General features: G+C 40.7%; 1 protein-coding gene across 7 annotated transcripts in view; it reads left to right on the top strand.

Annotated features, from left to right (window-relative positions):
• The window catches only part of LOC124136445 (centlein-like), a 183,733-nt gene that overhangs the window by 23,685 nt on the left and 140,461 nt on the right, over positions 1 to 19,587 (top strand). For all 7 annotated transcript variants that reach the window (XM_048396898.1, XM_048396913.1, XM_048396908.1 and 4 more), the window contains exons 4-6: positions 5,355 to 5,443; positions 5,894 to 6,022; positions 10,413 to 10,497. In XM_048396898.1, coding sequence (XP_048252855.1) covers positions 5,355 to 5,443; positions 5,894 to 6,022; positions 10,413 to 10,497 — 303 coding nt within the window. The remainder of the gene's footprint in view (positions 1 to 5,354; positions 5,444 to 5,893; positions 6,023 to 10,412; positions 10,498 to 19,587) is intronic.

The following is a 19,587-nucleotide window of genomic DNA, read 5'->3' as shown; positions in this document are numbered from 1 at the left end:
TCTCTCAGGAAGGTACATACATTGCGCAATCCCTCAGTTGGGGACATCCAGTCTGGGCAAAGTGATACTGCCACAGAAATATACATGAGACAGGCATGCATGCGTCATGCATTAACAAGACACTTATGACTGTCATCCAAGATACAGAGGCGTCACACTTCAATGCATGAACGTCCATGGGTGGACTTTTTATATCAGTTTTTGTTGTGTGTCATGTACTGGTGAGGAACTTATCTGGCAGGCAGATTGTGTTTCCTGCACACTCGACACCGCACCGTCGTCCCCATCAGCGTGCATTTCCATCCACCGTCGTCCCCATCAGCGTGCATTTCCATCCACCGTCGTCCCCATCAGCGTGCATTTCCATCCACCGTCGTCCCCATCAGCGTGCATTTCCATCCACCGTCGTCCCCATCAGCGTGCATTTCCATCCACCGTCGTCCCCATCAGCGTGCATTTCCATCGTATACTGACATCCTGCTGGTGTTTATGAACATGGTGCTTCAGCTTTCAATCATCTGATGTCAGGATGAGAAAATAGGTGGTGATTATGTAATTTTGGTGATGATGATATCATCAACACTGATACATGTTGCAGTTTTCCAGTTTTTTGTGAGGCAGACGCAGCTACAAATGGAGTATACACATATTACAAGGCCCCATTCCCTCTTGTACTAATAAGAGGAGCAGCTCGTAATAACAAAACACATGTCTCGAATACATGGGCATCAGTGGCACCATCAACATGGATGGCTTGTTAAATAGAAAAGACAATAGTTAAGGATACTTATTAACTATCAAATCTATCAACTTGTATTCCATAGTGACGAAGAATGTGTGAAAAATGAATCTCAGTAACATAAACTCATCAAAGTAACTTCAGTATATTGGAAGTGGACCATGAAATAAACAGGCATAGCATTTGAAATAAAGCATCTTGGGATAAAATAGAGCATCCAAAACCATGATAGAGCAATAATTAAGACTCAATAATTACGAGGGCTGGCTGAAAAGTTCTAAGCCTAAGCTGGATATCTCAATCGGATTGAAACAAACTTTTGCCACCAACAAGTACAATCATTTAATGAATCATAGACATAAGAACTGCAACTGTAGTGTTATTATTGTCTTTGTACCAGACCATGTTGTGAACCTACCCATTGAAATCACCAGAAATGGACAAAACTGGCTATAGGGCAGTCATCAAGTACCTGCAACTGAAAGGGCTGACTCCAACACAGATACATGCTGACATGGTCTCCACTTTAGGGGATGATGCCCCTTCCTTTTCCACTGTAAAGAAGTGGGCTGCAGAATTCAAGCGTGGCAGAGAAAGCCTTGACGATGACCTGCGTCCAGGAAGGCCTTCAACAGCTACCATTCCGGAAAACATTACCCGGGTGCATGACATGGTGATGTCTGATCGACGATTGACCACTTGACATATTGCCAGTGTTGTGGGCATCTCTCATGAGAGGGTTGAGCACATTATCACCAACGAGTTGGGAATGACAAACGTTTCTCCAAATTCAGTCTAAACAGTGGAAGCATCCGGAATCACCAGCCTCCCAAAGCCAAGTCGGTTCCATCTGCTGGAAAGGTGATGGCTTCAGTCTTTTGGGATTCCAAGGGTATTCTGCTGATTGACCATCTTGAAAAAGGCCAGACTATCAATGGAAGATATTATGCTGACCTACTGAGACAGTTACGTGAAGCTATCAAAGCTAAGTGACGGGGAATGCTCACTAAAGGAGACATGTTCCACCAAGACAATGCTCCTATTCACAAATCAGTGGTTGCCATGTCAGCGATCCTTGATTGTGGCTTCGAACTCATTGACCATCCCCCTTATTCACCCAATTTGGCCCTGTCAGACCTTCACCTGTTTCCCAAAATGAAAAAGGAACTAGCCGGTCGCCATTCTCCTAGTAATGATGACGTCATTTCCGCTGTGAATGACTTTTTAAGGGTGGCTGAAGAAAATTTCTTCTTGACCAGCATCAAGGCCTTGCGGCTAGCTGGCAAAAGTGTGTAAACCTGGAAGGGGACTATGTGGAGAAATAAATGAAAACCATCGACTTGGTATGGGTCTTTCAAAGTTAGGCTTAGAACTTTTCAGCCAGCCCTCGTACTGTCTTCCCAACATGTTGTGTAACAAAGACCACTGCCATGAGCTGCATGTTTAAGGATACACCATGAGGGTGTTCAGCCCGGCTATCCTTATGAGGTTTTGTTTTGGTTATGATTATGAAAAAATATATGTTCATGTTTACATGTTGGATGCATCCTGGCACAAGCAGTTATCAACATAGGATGTCTTTCATTGGCCAGGAACTTCCAAGCTGTATATGCACAAAGGAATATTATGAATTGACACCAGAAATAAAAAACACAAAGCTTTTTTAAAGCTCAAACTTAAGGTTGTTGAACAATGTACTACTGAAACACGGTCCAACTGTGATGCCATGTTTCTACTTTCAACAACATACACAAAACTACAGAACGTCACCACAGTAACACACACAAATATACAGAACGTCACCACAGCAACACACAAATGTACAGAACGTCACAACGGCAACACACACAAATGTACAGGACTTCACCACAGCAACACACAAATGTACAGAACAGCAACACAGCAACACACACAAATGTACAGAACGTCACCACAGCAACACACACAAATGTACAGGACTTCACCACAGCAAAACACAAATGTACAGAACGTCAACAGAGCAACACACACAAATGTACAGGACTTCACCACAGCAACACACGCAAATGTACAGAACGTCACCACAGCAACACACACAAATGTACAGAACTTCACGGCAATACACACAAATGTACCAAACTTCACAGCAACACACACAAATGTACAGAACTTCACGGCAACACACACAAATATACCAAACTTCACAGCAACATACACAAATGTACAGAACTTCACAGCAACATACACAAATGTACAGAACTTCACAGCAACACACACAAATTTACCGAACTTTACCACAGCAACATACTCTAATGAACAGAGCTTCACAGCAACATACACAAATGTACCGAACTTCACAGCAGCATACACAAATGTACAGAACTTCACAGCAACTCACACAAATGTACAGAACTTTACCACAGCAACAGACACAAATGTACAGACTTCACAGCAACAGACACAAATGTACAGGACTTTACCACAGCAACAGACACAAATGTAGTGAACTTTACAGCAACATACACAAATGTACCAACTTCACCACAGCAACAGACACAAATGTACCAAACTTTACCACAGCAACAGACACAAATGAATAGAACTTCACAGCAACATGCACAATGTACAGAACTTCTCAGCAACATACATAAATGTAGAGAATTTCACAGCAACATACACAAATGTACAGAACGTCACCACAGCAACATACACAAATGTACAGAATCTCACTGTACCATACACAAATGTAAAGAATGTGACAGCAACACACACAAATGTACAGAATGTCACCATAGCAACACACGCAAATGTACAGAACGTCACCACAGCAACACACACAAATGTACCGAACTTCACAGCAACTGACACAAATGTACCGAACTTCACAGCAACACACACAAATGTACCGAACTTCACAGCAACACACACAAATGTACAGAACTTCACAGCAACACACACAAATGTACAGAACTTCACAGCAACACACACAAATGTACAGAACTTCACAGCAACCCACACAAATGTACTAAACTTTACCACAGCAACAGACACAAATGTACAGAACTTCACAGCAACAGACACAAATGTAGTGAACTTTACAGCAACATACACAAATGTACAGAACTTCACAGCAACATACACAAATGTACAGAACTTCACAGCAACAGACATAAATGTAGTGAACTTTACAGCAACATACACAAATGTACCGAACTTTACGACAGCAACAGACACAAATGTAGTGAACTTTACAGCAACATACACAAATGTAGTGAACTTTACCACAGCAACAGACACAAATGTAGTGAACTTTACAGCAACATACACAAATGTAGTGAACTTTACAGCAACAGACACAAATGTAGTGAACTTTACAGCAACATACACAAATGTACCGAACTTCACCACAGTAACAGACACAAATGTAGTGAACTTCACAGCAACATACACAAATGTACCGAACTTTACCACAGCAACAGACACAAATGTAGTGAACTTTACCACAGCAACAGACACAAATGTAGTGAACTTTACAGCAACATACACAAATGTACCGAACTTTACCACAGCAACAGACACAAATGTAGTGAACTTTACAGCAACATACACAAATGTACCGAACTTTACCACAGCAACAGACACAAATGTACAGAACTTCACAGCAACAGACATAAATGTAGTGAACTTTACAGCAACATACACAAATGTACCGAACTTTACCACAGCAACAGACACAAATGTAGTGAACTTTACAGCAACAGACACAAATGTAGTGAACTTTACCACACCAACAGACACAAATGTAGTGAACTTTACCACAGCAACACACACAAATATACCGAACTTCACAGTTTTCTCATAAAGGAATAGAACATGCTGTACATTACTCTGCAGATCTGTGATTGTGTTTGTGTATGCAGTGCTCATTAGATGATCGTAAGACTTGATACATCGTCGTTCATGTACATTTAAATGATGGGGGACATTCCCACCACAACTCATAAAATCAAATGCCTTTGTGGTGAAATAATGAACTGTCAGCAGCTATGATATCAACATTCAACCATTTTAGAATACAAAGTAAAGCACCAGTATCTCATAAATATGGACAATAGAAGTTAGATGTGTGTTTGATGGGCTTGGATGTGGAACCAACAGTCGGGTGTACAAGCTCTTAGAGGAGAACATGATTCATTGAGGCTCTGTTGCACAAAGCAAATATAGCACCAATATGAAGTTGAGTTGAGTTGGCCATAGCCTTAAGATAGTATTTTTGAAAGGGGCCAGATCACTATGTAATTTTGGCGTTCAGACTGGTATAACTTACACATCAGACAGACAGCTCATGGCACAGTCAAGGTGGAGGAAATGTAATCCAAGTACTGTAAACAAGTCTGGTCCATATAAACCAGTGATTGATAGCATCAACAAAAGTCCAGGGTATAATGACGAGATAACGGCACCAGCACCCCATGCATCTCAGTTATCTTAGGACAGAAGATGGATGCCCCCTCTGCAAGGGTTTTGCAGTTCTTCTGTAATTCACTTGTTGATGTAATCTCTTTATTACATGGTGCTACTGTCTTTATTACTGTTGTTACTTATTGTACTAACATCTATTTCATAATCTTTTTAGGCTGACAAGGAATTTGTGTGGTCGTTATGGAAACGGCTGCAGGTATCAAATCCAGATGTTACAGAGGCGATATCCCTGGTCATACAGAGGTAATCACTACTATCAGTACATTGTCATCAGCTCACACTTTGTGGTGCACTTTTATGTGTGCAAATGACCTGTTGGTCTGTGTATCCCTGCTTATGGGCCATAATTTGACCATTCAGCTTTTGAAAGAAAACTAACATGGCATTGAGTTTTATCTGTTTAAAATAATTGTTTATAGTAGTTTGATGAATATAAAAAATACTGTTTGAAACTGTTTTTATCTGAATCATCCCTGTAGTGATTAAATAATGGAATGAAAATTAATTGCATGACAAATTTAAAAATGCAGATTCAATCAACTTCACTTATTTGATCTTCAATTATCAACTATGTTTCATGCACACAACTATTAGCAGGGTCAAAGACTATTGCAGCATGTATATACAAGGTAGTTAGTGGTCTGTACAGCCGTCCTTGTGGTGTAGGACTGACGCATGTTCTGTACTGTGCAGGGAGAAAGAGAAGTCCGAGGCCAAGGACCTCAAGGTCCTGGAGATCCTGCAGATCAAGGATGACCGTATTGAAGAGCTCCAGAACATCGTAGCCAAACAGTCACTGGAGATCAGCGACCTGCTCACCAAGTGAGTTCAGCAGCACCCAGCCCCTGGGAAGTAGAGTATAATCCTTGTACTCATGTAGGCAGGCCACATTCATCATAACTGCTTTCCCTGCTGATCCAATGTTTGCATTTCACTAATATACACTATCATCTAATGCTGATACCACACTGTGATGAGCATATAGAATGTCATGTCTCCTGACTTTCCTCGTTGGAATTTACACTTACTGTTGTGTATGTCAAGATACAAGAGAATGTGACAGTGTCATGACCTAGTAAGGTTTTACTACTACTATGGAAGTGATTGACCATTTTAAAAAACTGGGGTGCCTTTCATATATTTTCTGATGGAAACAAATAAGTGAAGAATGAAACATTTAGGGAAATAAGTAGTCTGTCTTACAGACCCTGATACATTTATATCAACTACAGCCCATGCAAGTCTATAATGTTTGGCAAGTCTAGATTTAGCCATAGCATAATACCCCTCACGCAATGCCCCCTCTCCTGTGAATGACTACAGATTACTGAAACTATCATTATCAAAATCCCACTTCATCATAAAAAAAAGGAGGAAGAGATTTTTAATCTGAAAATGAAGAGAATCACTGGGCTCCCTTTTTATTAGATTTTTATTAAGATAACTGAACAACTGTTTTTTTCTGTATGATATGTTCATTTCAGAGACTATATGTTAGTCTAGGAAATAAGCTTTACAGTCAGTAGTTTGAAAGAGTGTGCATACAAATTCAACACATGTCATAATCCAATGTTGAGATCTGCTTGTGTGTATTGTTGCCAATGTGTATTTGGTAGACAGGGCTGGGAACCCATGATAGCATATCTCTTTACTGTGATTAAAACGAAGTGTTCCCTTTTTCATTTCCATCAGGATATAATGATATGCTATATTAAGTAACTTATTTCTTCAGAATGTTTGATAGGACCAAGGTGATGACAGGAGCCTCTTTAGTAGAAATAGAGTAACACTGTAGTACAATTGTAGTAGTGAAGTACTTATGAAGTGGTGAGACTATGAATGATGCTGTAACACTGTAGTACAATTGTAGTAGTGAAGTACTTATGAAGCAGTGAGACTATGAATGATGCTGTAACACTGTAGTACAATTGTAGTAGTGAAGTACTTATGAAGCAGTGAGACTATGAATGATGCTGTAACACTGTAGTACAATTGCAGTAGTGAAGTACTTATGAAGCAGTGAGACTATGAATGATGCTGTAACACTGTAGTACAATTGTAGTAGTGAAGTACTTATGAAGCGGTGAGACTATGAATGATGCTGTAACACTAGTACAATTGTAGTAGTGAAGTACTTATGAAGCAGTGAGACTATGAATGATGCTGTAACACTAGTACAGTTGTAGTAGTGAAGTACTTATGAAGCGGTGAGACTATGAATGATGCTGTAACACTAGTACAGTTGTAGTAGTGAAGTACCGTATATGACCGCGGATAAGCCGACCCCGTAGATAAGCCGAGGTGTTAATTTGACCATTGAAATACGAAAGAAAATGGTATGACCCGCAGATAAGCCGAACCAGGAATTAAAAGGCAAAAAACACTGCGAAGTCGGACTGCAAGACATGTGCCGGTACTCGCAGATATTCAAAAATATAAGATGAAAAACGTTGTAATTATATTGAAAAAGTCATTATTATTTCTAATAAAGATTTAACAAACCAGTCATCCACTTTCATAATGTGGGAAGCTGTTTCTCGTGGGTTTTTTTAATCTCATAATGATCGTTATATGTTGCCATCAACAACGAAGCGCCATTTTGTGAATCGGTGCATATAGAATTATGATCCCGTGAGAAAATATATCGGCTAGTGCGAAGACGCGCAGTTTGAATTCAGCATCGTAAGCGTGGCGTTTTCGTTTCAAACTCATGATGAGAATGTCAGTCAGTAAAAATATACCAACTTTTATAACCCCCTTACACCACTATTGTATGTTAATCCAATTGAATTAAATAAACTATCATACTATGAACACATTGAATGACCATCACTTACTCACAGGCTTCTCCAGTTTAATAAACTAATCTCTCGAAAACAAAGGAATTAAGCCCCTACTCCCAACACGATCGCTAAGCACCCACAACTTGAAAATGTTTGTGTAAACAACATGACAATACCAATCGGCCCGTTATTATCAATGCTCATTTCCTTGTGTACCGTGTTGCTTTAAACAACAGGAAGCAATCACAGTGGTCACCGTTTGTGACGTCACAGGAAACAGCTGATCACATGTTTTTGCAAATGGCGAACGGAATAACTCGCAGATACAGTTGTTTATTTGCCTCTTTCAATAAAGGTAGACACTTGTTCACTATCAATTTATGAACTTTGCAAAACGTACGTAATAGCTATTGGCGATTTCATTTGGGGATTATATATTATAGCTGTGAATTACATATATTGTTACATGTAAAGATCGCGGAGTTTAAGAAGAATGATAAACTTTGAACATTCAATTGAAAACTTATTATCGGAAGTAGTAATATGCATAACTTTTTTTTTAATAATGACAACATTGGTGTATAATAATAACTTTATTGATAATTTATAACAATAATGTCTCTAGTCGTGGCAACTTCCAAACTTTCGGGAAGTTGTTATCTAACCGACCGTCATTCAGGCGATGTTTTTGACCGATCACGATCTGAAAAATACTATCATGAAAGTGTATCCCGTGGATAAGCCGACCCCTTTCTACAGAATCTTTTTTCTGGTCCTCAAAATTCGGCTTATACGCGGTCATATACGGTACTTATGAAGCGGTGAGACTATGAATGATGCTGTAACACTGTAGTACAATTGTAGTAGTGAAGTACTTATGAAGCAGTGAGACTATGAATGATGCTGTAACACTAGTACAGTTGTAGTAGTGAAGTACTTATGAAGCGGTGAGACTATGAATGATGCTGTAACACAAGTACAGTTGCAGTAGTGAAGTACTTATGAAGCAGTGAGACTATGAATGATGCTGTAACACTAGTACAGTTGTAGTAGTGAAGTACTTATGAAGCAGTGAGACTATGAATGATTCTGTAACACTGTAGTACCGTTGTAGTAGTGAAGTACTTATGAAGCGGTGAGACTATGAATGATGCTGTAACACTGTAGTACAGTTGTAGTAGTGAAGTACTTATGAAGCAGTGAGACTATGAATGATGCTGTAACACTGTGGTACAATTGTAGTAGTGAAGTACTTATGAAGCAGTGAGACTATGAATGATGCTGTAACACTAGTACAGTTGTAGTAGTGAAGTACTTATGAAGCGGTGAGACAATGAATGATGCTGTAACACTGTAGTACAGTTGTAGTAGTGAAGTACTTATGAAGCGGTGAGACTATGAATGATGCTGTAACACTGTAGTACAATTGTAGTAGTGAAGTACTTATGAAGCAGTGAGACTATGAATGATGCTGTAACACTAGTACAGTTGTAGTAGTGAAGTACTTATGAAGCGGTGAGACTATGAATGATGCTGTAACACAAGTACAGTTGCAGTAGTGAAGTACTTATGAAGCAGTGAGACTATGAATGATGCTGTAACACTAGTACAGTTGTAGTAGTGAAGTACTTATGAAGCAGTGAGACTATGAATGATTCTGTAACACTGTAGTACCGTTGTAGTAGTGAAGTACTTATGAAGCAGTGAGACTATGAATGATGCTGTAACACAAGTACAATTGTAGTAGTGAAGTACTTATGAAGCAGTGAGACTATGAATGATGCTGTAACACTGTAGTACAATTGTAGTAGTGAAGTACTTATGAAGCAGTGAGACTATGAATGATGCTGTAACACTAGTACAGTTGTAGTAGTGAAGTACTTATGAAGCGGTGAGACTATGAATGATGCTGTAACACTGTAGTACAGTTGTAGTAGTGAAGTACTTATGAAGCAGTGAGACTATGAATGATGCTGTAACACTGTAGTACAATTGTAGTAGTGAAGTACTTATGAAGCGGTGAGACTATGAATGATGCTGTAACACTGTAGTACAGTTGTAGTAGTGAAGTACTTATGAAGCGGTGAGACTATGAATGATGCTGTAACACTAGTACAGTTGTAGTAGTGAAGTACTTATGAAGCGGTGAGACTATGAATGATGCTGTAACACTAGTACAGTTGTAGTAGTGAAGTACTTATGAAGCAGTGAGACTATGAATGATGCTGTAACACTGTAGTACAGTTGTAGTAGTGAAGTACTTATGAAGCGGTGAGACTATGAATGATTCTGTAACACTGTAGTACCGTTGTAGTAGTGAAGTACTTATGAAGCAGTGAGACTATGAATGATGCTGTAACACTGTAGCAAGTCTGCAGTCCACCAATGTTTAGTATATGGTACCAGTGATGCTGTGTGTCTGCTTCCAGGAAGGTAGATCTCCAGGAACAGACAGGCAGGTTCCAGGCAGAGTGTGACCAGCTCCAGGACAGACTGACCTCGTCACAGGCACAGGTACACATCTCACTAGATCAGTGGTCCATAAAGTTATACAGGAACAAACAGTTTTATTATGTTTTTCTATGCACTTTCTGTGAAGGTGTTTTTAACACTGTACAGTTGAAGGCCTCTAGCAGTATTAAGTTTGGGGGATGGGGAATGCAAAATGTATGTGAATAATTAATTAACTGCATACAAAGATTTGAAGGTTGTTCTTCTGTTATTCTGCAAAGGACGCTTTAAGATTCAGGCAGGAGGGGTATTACAACACTATTACTAACTCCTGTGTCATTGTGGTGATACATGACTACCCAATGTGAGTGCCAAATCAAGAAGCCTAGGGCTTGGATGGGTAAATCGGGTACTCAGGTCGGATGGGTACTGAGTATTACCCATTTCCCCACAGGACTATCCGGACCCATGGTTAGTCACATGATATATTGTTTAATGACAAAAAATTCTGGAACTCTATGGTTACACTACAAGTCACTAATTTTTACATTTCTTTCATATGTTTGAAATAAGATAAAGCTTCAGTCAACTTCAATGTATGTGTAGAAGGGCGTGGAGTTATCCCACAGATGACATCCTTACCTTGTCAGCTTGCTGACGGGGTTAACCTCTTTGGTCATGTGGACAAGGCGTCCGACCTCTGATCAGAAGGTCCGTGGTTCGAATCCCATCACGGGACTCGGAAATTTTATGGCCGCTACATTGGCGCCCAACGTGGGGCTGAGCACGTTCATATTAAATTTGAGCAAAATAAGCCTCATTACCCTACTATGCGGCCCGGGACGTGCCTTCTGTTGACGGGGGAGTATGTAGAAGGGCGTGGAGTTATCCCACAGATGACATCCTTACCTTGTCAGCTTGCTGACGGGGTTAACCTCTTTGGTCATGTGGACAAGGCGTCCGACCTCTGATCAGAAGGTCCGTGGTTCGAATCCCATCACGGGACTCGGAAATTTTATGGCCGCTACATATGCTTGACCAGATTTGTCCAGGGCTATGGTCAAACTACATGTATTCCCAAATTTGACATTTATCTACCCAACTCTTGAGATCCTACAGTGCGTTCTCAGGTAGGGTAACAGAGGATCAGGTAGTAAATTTGGACTCGTCCCAGCCCTTACGCAGCCCTCCTTTTCCAAAAGGCTGCATCTGTGCTTGTGATACAAGAATAATGCTGTTTGCTGGGGCATCACATAAAGTTTAGGATCAACTCTCCTGATTGGTCTGATGAGGTCACATACTCTGTCAACTGTACTGTTTCAGTGGTCACTTAAAATTTTTGATTTTAGCTTTATTGTATGTAACTCCTTGACTTTGTAATAATAATTCAATGAGTATAATATCTGCTCTGTGTTGGGCCTGGAATAATCGCTACTGTATTTGGAGACCTCAAGGACTCAATACCCAATAACACAGACTTGATGAAGAATTAGTCAGAAATGAACTGATTCAAATCACATCACCAAGTTTTATTCTTCTTTTGAATGAAATAAATCTGTTTAAATTTCATATTCTTCTATCATGAGTGTTGTGCACTTGACATCAAAAGTTGGATGCTTTCACGCATAGCTGCTCCACCTTTGATTGTTCCATATCAATTTTTGTGAAAAACTTTATGTTCCTTTCACATGAATGTGACCCTCTCTAACATGTAAATCTGACCCCATGATCCAATCAGAGGCTCACTTGATTGTATACACATTGATTCCACTCCCATTTGGGGATAAGTTCTAGTTGTGGAAGCCAAGTACAGCTTTTGAATGTTTGACCTACAGTGGTCACATGGGGTGCTGTGTGTTTGTCTTGTGTGGAGCAGCAGCCAACAGCCATGTCATGTTTCATGTGGAACCAAGATAACGTCTCCAGATACACAGATTGAGAAGCAAATCTGATTTTTGTGATTGTTTTATCAAATGTTGTAAATTAGATGCGGACGGAAAAAACTTAAGTGGACCTAGTATCACAATAGATCAATATCTGATTGGTCATTAACTTGGCAGGATTAGGCGATTAATTAGTTCTGAATGTCCTGATGTGGTGCTATGGGGCAGACGGCTGTAATAATAACACTCTGCCATTGATCCTGCTTGCTGCTGCTGTCCCATGATGGGTAGTCATAATGCCGAGGAGGAGGTGTTCCCAAATTCAATTATTAAATAATGAAGTCACATCCCCGTTCCCTTGTCATATGTAGCATGCAGAAAGCCGGACATGTTGTGTCATTTGTCACGATATTCCACCAGCGGCTAACCTGAGTGACTACGTCCTGGCCAGATTAAGTCATTCATAAGTGATGTAGCCCTATCTGGGCTGCTTGTTGCTCCAACTTTATGGGTCTGTCCCTGTGGATCCATAATGGCTACTGAACCCGTCTGCCGCCATCTAAAATTGGTGACCTCACTCAACATTGTTCAAAGGTCACTACATCAAGGAGTCTTGCAGATTTTCATACTCTCTCATTTCTGTGACTTTGAATATGATTTGTAGAGGAAATATAGCTCAGATTTATAGATTTAGCTGCATCTTTCATTCGGTGACAGATTTAAATTTGATTTAAAGAAGAGAGCATTTGACTCTGATTTTCAACTCGCTAAGGGATATTCAAAGCTGAAAAAAAACCTGCCTCAGAGTTTTTATTTAGGATTTTTCAACTCACATCATTTTTAACATTAGAAAGCAGTTGAAACTAATATCAGGCATGAGTCAGAAGCAGGATTACAGAGTGATTGAGAGTTGGAATATTATCAGACATGAAAGATAATATATTCATGTGCCAGATGAATGTTTTCCATTCCTGCAAGCAAGACTGGGGCTAGGGCCGGGGCCATATGGACAACTGTGAGAGAGTCCTGAGTTTCCTCTCTTTGTTCAGACTGTTGTTATGGAGATGTTATAAACCTATTACATATGAATTGGTTTAGATATAAGAATGCAGTTTTTGGTGAATTTGCTGTGTAGTGTTGCATCTATATGGTGTGCTAGAATCCTATGATTGTGGGTTTAAATCCCAGGTTACGCTTTTCTTGGTTTGTCAGCACCACAGTGATAAGACTTGGATCACTTCCGGTTTTCCTCATAGTTAAGCTGTCATGATATTACTGAAAAACTGTTCAAAGTGGTGTTTTATCAAGTCACCCACTCTCTAATATAAGAGAGAGAGAATGTAGTTTCCTGTCACAATCCTTTGATCTGGACATGACTGGAATACTCATAATACTCAAATAGCCAGCCTGCATCCACTGATGACTGACACATGCACTGGACAGACAATGTTCTCTTCCAGAGCGTTCCTAGCTAGGGAATGACATTCAGTGATCAGCACCTCTGTTGTGGGAGGCAACAACCTAGAGGTGAACTGCCAAGTGTCAAGACACTGCATACCCTGTCCCCTCTCTGTTACTCAAGCCATTTGTTAAGGAGATGTATTGTGGATCACTCATACATGTCCAAAGCTACAGCCCTGTGTCCAGACACCCTGATATTCCTCTCTGGTCAGTTTCCCTAGCTGTGTGTAATGGAGACACCGCTTGGATCACTCACACATGTCACCAGAACAGCCCTGTGTCCAGACACCCTGATATTCCTCTCTGGTCAGTTTCCCCAGCTGTGTGTAATGGAGACACCGCTTGGATCACTCACACATGTCACCAGAACAGCCCTGTGTCCAGACACCCTGATATTCCTCTCTGGTCAGTTTCCCCAGCTGTGAGTAATGGAGACACCGCATGGATCACTCACACATGTCACCAGAACAGCCCTGTGTCCAGACACCCTGATATTCCTCTCTGGTCAGTTTCCCCAGCTGTGTGTAATGGAGACACCGCTTGGATCACTCACACATGTCACCAGAACAGCCCTGTGTCCAGACACCCTGATATTCCTCTCTGGTCAGTTTCCCCAGCTGTGTGTAATGGAGACACCGCTTGGATCACTCACACATGTCACCAGAACAGCCCTGTGTCCAGACACCCTGATATTCCTCTCTGGTCAGTTTCCCCAGCTGTGTGTAATGGAGACACCGCTTGGATCACTCACACATGTCACCAGAACAGCCCTGTGTCCAGACACCCTGATATCCCTCTCTGGTCAGTTTCCCCAGCTGTGTGTAATGGAGACACCGCTTGGATCACTCACACATGTCACCAGAACAGCCCTGTGTCCAGACACCCTGATATTCCTCTCTGGTCAGTTTCCCCAGCTGTGTGTAATGGAGACACCGCTTGGATCACTCACACATGTCACCAGAACAGCCCTGTGTCCAGACACCCTGATATTCCTCTCTGGTCAGTTTCCCCAGCTGTGTGTAATGGAGACACCGCTTGGATCACTCACACATGTCACCAGAACAGCCCTGTGTCCAGACACCCTGATATCCCTCTCTGGTCAGTTTCCCCAGCTGTGTGTAATGGAGACACCGCTTGGATCACTCACACATGTCACCAGAACAGCCCTGTGTCCAGACACCCTGATATTCCTCTCTGGTCAGTTTCCCCAGCTGTGTGTAATGGAGACACCGCTTGGATCACTCACACATGTCACCAGAACAGCCCTGTGTCCAGACACCCTGATATCCCTCTCTGGTCAGTTTCCCCAGCTGTGTGTAATGGAGACACTGCTTGGATCACTCACACATGTCACTAGAACAGCCCTGTGTCCAGACACCCTGATATTCCTCTCTGGTCAGTTTCCCTAGCTGTGTGTAATGGAGACACCGCTTGGATCACTCACACATGTCACCAGAACAGCCCTGTGTCCAGACACCCTGATATCCCTCTCTGGTCAGTTTCCCCAGCTGTGAGTAATGGAGACACCGCATGGATCACTCACACATGTCACCAGAACAGCCCTGTGTCCAGACACCCTGATATCCCTCTCTGGTCAGTTTCCCCAGCTGTGAGTAATGGAGACACCGCATGGATCACTCACACATGTCACCAGAACAGCCCTGTGTCCAGACACTCCATGACCTGTCCCCTCTCTGGTCAGTTTCTCCAGCTGTTTTCAGCCTCTCCTCTTCCACTTGAGAAGGAGATTCAAGTGGTCAGCTGGTCCCTTTAAGTGGACATAACACATATGGGTGTCCCCTTACATGACAGTCAGATATCAATTATCATTAGATTAACCACAAGATATCTTAATGAAATTGCTAAAAAAATGTAACTGTGTTACCTGCTTTATTACAGCTTGTTATGTCAGCTGACATGAAGATGGAATGTCAGCTGAGGATGTGTTAACTGTAAATGACAAATGATGGTGCAGTTGTCTTCACCACATTGATTGTATCAAAATGTTGGCTATGTTTTCAAATATACACTAGACACTTTGGACAGAAACTTTAATTTATTGATTTATATCCCCCCAGCATATAATGCGGAGGATATATTTGTCATCTGGTCTGTCTGTCTGTCTGTCCATAATTTGTGTCCGGAATTTGTGTTTGACTGAAATATTACTCACAAGTCATTTTGTTGATGTTTGATAGAGAGATAACATCTCTGAACACTGACAGGCAGCAGAAGCAGGCAGTGAAGTACAATAGGATCATTGAAGTAAAGTATGATGGCAGATTTATAATTGAGCCCACATGGTCTCTCCTGTGTTGCGACACAGACAGATGCCACTTCCTTTGTTTATATAGCTGAAGAATTCTTGGTTGTTTCAAAATACAGAATCACATGAACATGAACATCTAGCTATTCCACCAATTACTTCAAACTTTTATTTCAGTAATAAGGGTTGTGCAATTGAAGAGATGTTGTAGAGTCTCAGTCATCTCCCTAAGGCAAGGGAGTTAACTACCTATGAAAGTCCAGTTTCCACCTTTGCCGTATGAGGATGGAATTTCAGAGTTATATTGTGACCTAACTAACGAGACTATGCGTAGTCCAATCAAAATCACATATGTTATGGTCAATTGGTGTGAAGTTTCCTATGTTCTCTCAAACTGGAACCTATGTTGAACATTTGCAGTTGTATACAGTCAATATACAGTCAAGTCCCATTAATCTGACATGGTTGGTTGCATATGATCATGTCGGATTAACCAAATTAAGTAGTATCAATGTTCATGATAAAAAATCAGACAACTACATGATAGATAACAATACAAACACATACTGAAAAAATGAAAAATGAAATATTCATATTGTTATATTACATTGTTAGCGGAATATGTTTTCTAATCATGCAACCTCTAAAGCTTAACACAAAACTGTATGAGTGATATAAAAAACTTTACATAGTCTGGAATGGAAGTCGCCAATTTAAAACTGAGTATGCTGATCACTGTGTCGGATTAATGAGACTGATTATTGAGTGATTTCGGTAATTCGTTGCAAATTAGGTGTGTCAGAGTCAGAGTGCGAGACTGTTGGATTAATAGGTCTAAATAGCACTGATTTAATCGGTTCCCATCAATAGTGTTGGATAAAGCCGATTGTCGGATTTACGATACTTGACTGTACATGCTGCAAGTCAGCAAAGTATGATACCGACTGACGTGTATGTGTGTGCTGTGTGTACAGGGACAATGTCCGCCATGTTCTGTGCCACAAACACAACCTCATGTGAATAACTCCTCTTATTTCTTTGTGGCACTGTATAAATGCTTTAAATATACAAATTCTGTACTGTGTAAGATATTTGGAGTGTTTTATACATTGTAAACCTCCGCTTTGTTAAGAAAGATTTAAATGATGACAGGATCTTGCTGTTGACAGTGACATGCATATACTGTAGCTATACAATATGTGCTGAACACTTTTATGTACAGCACCATACCCATCCCTGTGTGTTTCACCGAAATGGTAAATGTCTGGAACCTGTATCACCTCGGGCTCTCCTCACACATTAAGCTGACATGTCGTGACATGACTGAAATATTGTTAAAAAATGCATTAAACCCAACTCACTCACTCACTTTTATGTAAGCTACTTTCTTCAACATAATGTTCATTGGGAATTGTCTTCACACGGAATGATGGGGCATGGGTGGACATGTTGTGCAAGGTGCCGTAATTCACTTTGCAGAGTTGCATCCCTTAGATATGCCATGATCCTATTTTTGTAGGTTTGAATCCAAGATCCTCCGTGATAATGATTATTGGTGTCAGCATCATACCCCTGCTAATGGTATTTTCCAAATTGCAATTGTGTTATGCTAGCTAGCTTTCCTCCCACATGAAGCCGACATGATGTGATATAACTGAAATACTGTTCAAAGCAGCATAAATCTCAACTCATTGACTAGCTCACACAGGGTTCCTGTAACTCGACTGACAATGGTAATGACAGAAGACAGTGGAGACCACAAATCAATCATTCATGTCCTGATGTGGATGACGGTGATGGTGATGGTGACAATGAATTGTTATTGATTAAAACAGATAACTGAATTATTGTGTATTGATTTCATGTACATTTCCTGAGTCAGGAACATTTGAAGATATGAATTTTGTCCAAACCAGCCACAATGATTTGGGGACTATAGCTCTTGAGTGCATGGACAAATTAATCAGACTTAGCATGCATTTGTTCTTTTTTAAGTCCTTTCAAGTAGACAACAGTGGATGCAACAAGAGTTGGCGGCTGTCGGGGGCAGTCCCACGTAATATTTTACTGTCCATGCATGTACAGCTGTGAGGTCCCAGTGCCTTCCCTAATACAACTGGTGTGTAAAACAGATATGACCTTGTGTCACTGAGGCAAACAATTCTTTTCAATTAACTCTCCTCTTAAATGTTATTTCAATAATTCTTTGTTATTCTCCCGAGTCACGTCATATCGGCTGATTCTCGGGAGAAAATTCATGTTCCCCAGCTGTCACGAATGTCAGATGAAAGTTTCATTTTGCAAGTACCGTCAGTGAATTCTGCCCTGCTCAGCACACAAAGGCAGGTATCGTAAATTTCCCTTGCTCGTAGAGACACATGACATTATTCCGCTTATTACAACTCCCTGAGTTTACAATAGCAGGGTGAGAGCGGTAGGATTAACACATACAGCGTATCAAACTCGGTGACTGATATCCGTTTGTTATGGCTGAATCTCCAGAGACGCAGCCCAATTGAGGGTCATTGACAAATTAGCAAATTAACCCTAGAGACGGGGGAATATTAATGACAACCCAGCAAGTGCGCTTCTGTGGAAATACGCAGATATGATGGTTGGTGTTGGACTCAGGATTAAGGTTGTAATGTCTGCTATTTGGTTAGCCAACTGTGGGACAGCATCATTCAGATTTCATATTGTGATAGATTGAGGTAGTTATTAATCTTGCTGTGTGATCAAATACGAGGAGCTGCTGTTAGCTAGTCAGGCATTCTTAACTGATTAAGTTGATACATCTCTTTTAATACAACAGCAAATATATCTAAGACATTGTATAGTAGTATTTGCAGGACCTTAAATTTATGTATTATCCATATTGGCACAATTGAAGGCTTCTGATAATTGCCGAAGTTCATTTATCACTTTGACTTCATTCAGAAAGACACCTTTGTGCATTTTATCATACAAACTTGGTTTCTACAGGAGCTATAGGTTGGTTGAGATCAAGTGATATCTTCTGGGAGATATTGCTGCAATGATACTGCATCACAATGCTTTGCAGACCATTGTGATGTCATCCATTACCCTGATGTCACAATCAAATGACATCACAAACCTCCCTGTCACTGAAGCTTTTTTTTACTCAAAACACTGGTTACTACAGTTTACAAACAGAAAAAGTGGGAAACATTATTTTGGATGATGAATAGAATTTTACCCTTGTGTCTTCCAGGCTCAAATATATCAAGATTTGGATATTCGTAACTGTTATCAACTCTTCTTGATATATTTAATCTTGGAAAATGCTTTGCTGTGATTCTCTATTTGCTCACCAGTAGCCTGTGTGTTGCAGGAATCGACTAGATTGGAATCGTATGGTAAGGACCTGTAATTTGACATGACACATCGCTCATACTATCAGCCTCTGGTTTGTCTGTCCCAGACTTTGTTTTTTACAGGCTATCCTGATATTGCTGTATTATTGCTGACTCTGGCAGTGTAATACAATCAGAATGGTGTTCTCAAGCAGTGTTATACAATCAG

The sequence above is a fragment of the Haliotis rufescens genome, unplaced genomic scaffold (genome assembly GCF_023055435.1).
Source record: "Haliotis rufescens isolate VD_foot unplaced genomic scaffold, xgHalRufe1.0.p SCAF_1, whole genome shotgun sequence".
Taxonomy (NCBI): Eukaryota; Metazoa; Mollusca; class Gastropoda; order Lepetellida; family Haliotidae; genus Haliotis; species Haliotis rufescens.
The sequence above is the reverse complement of the archived record's forward strand: the minus strand, read 5'-3'. Positions and strand labels throughout refer to the sequence as shown.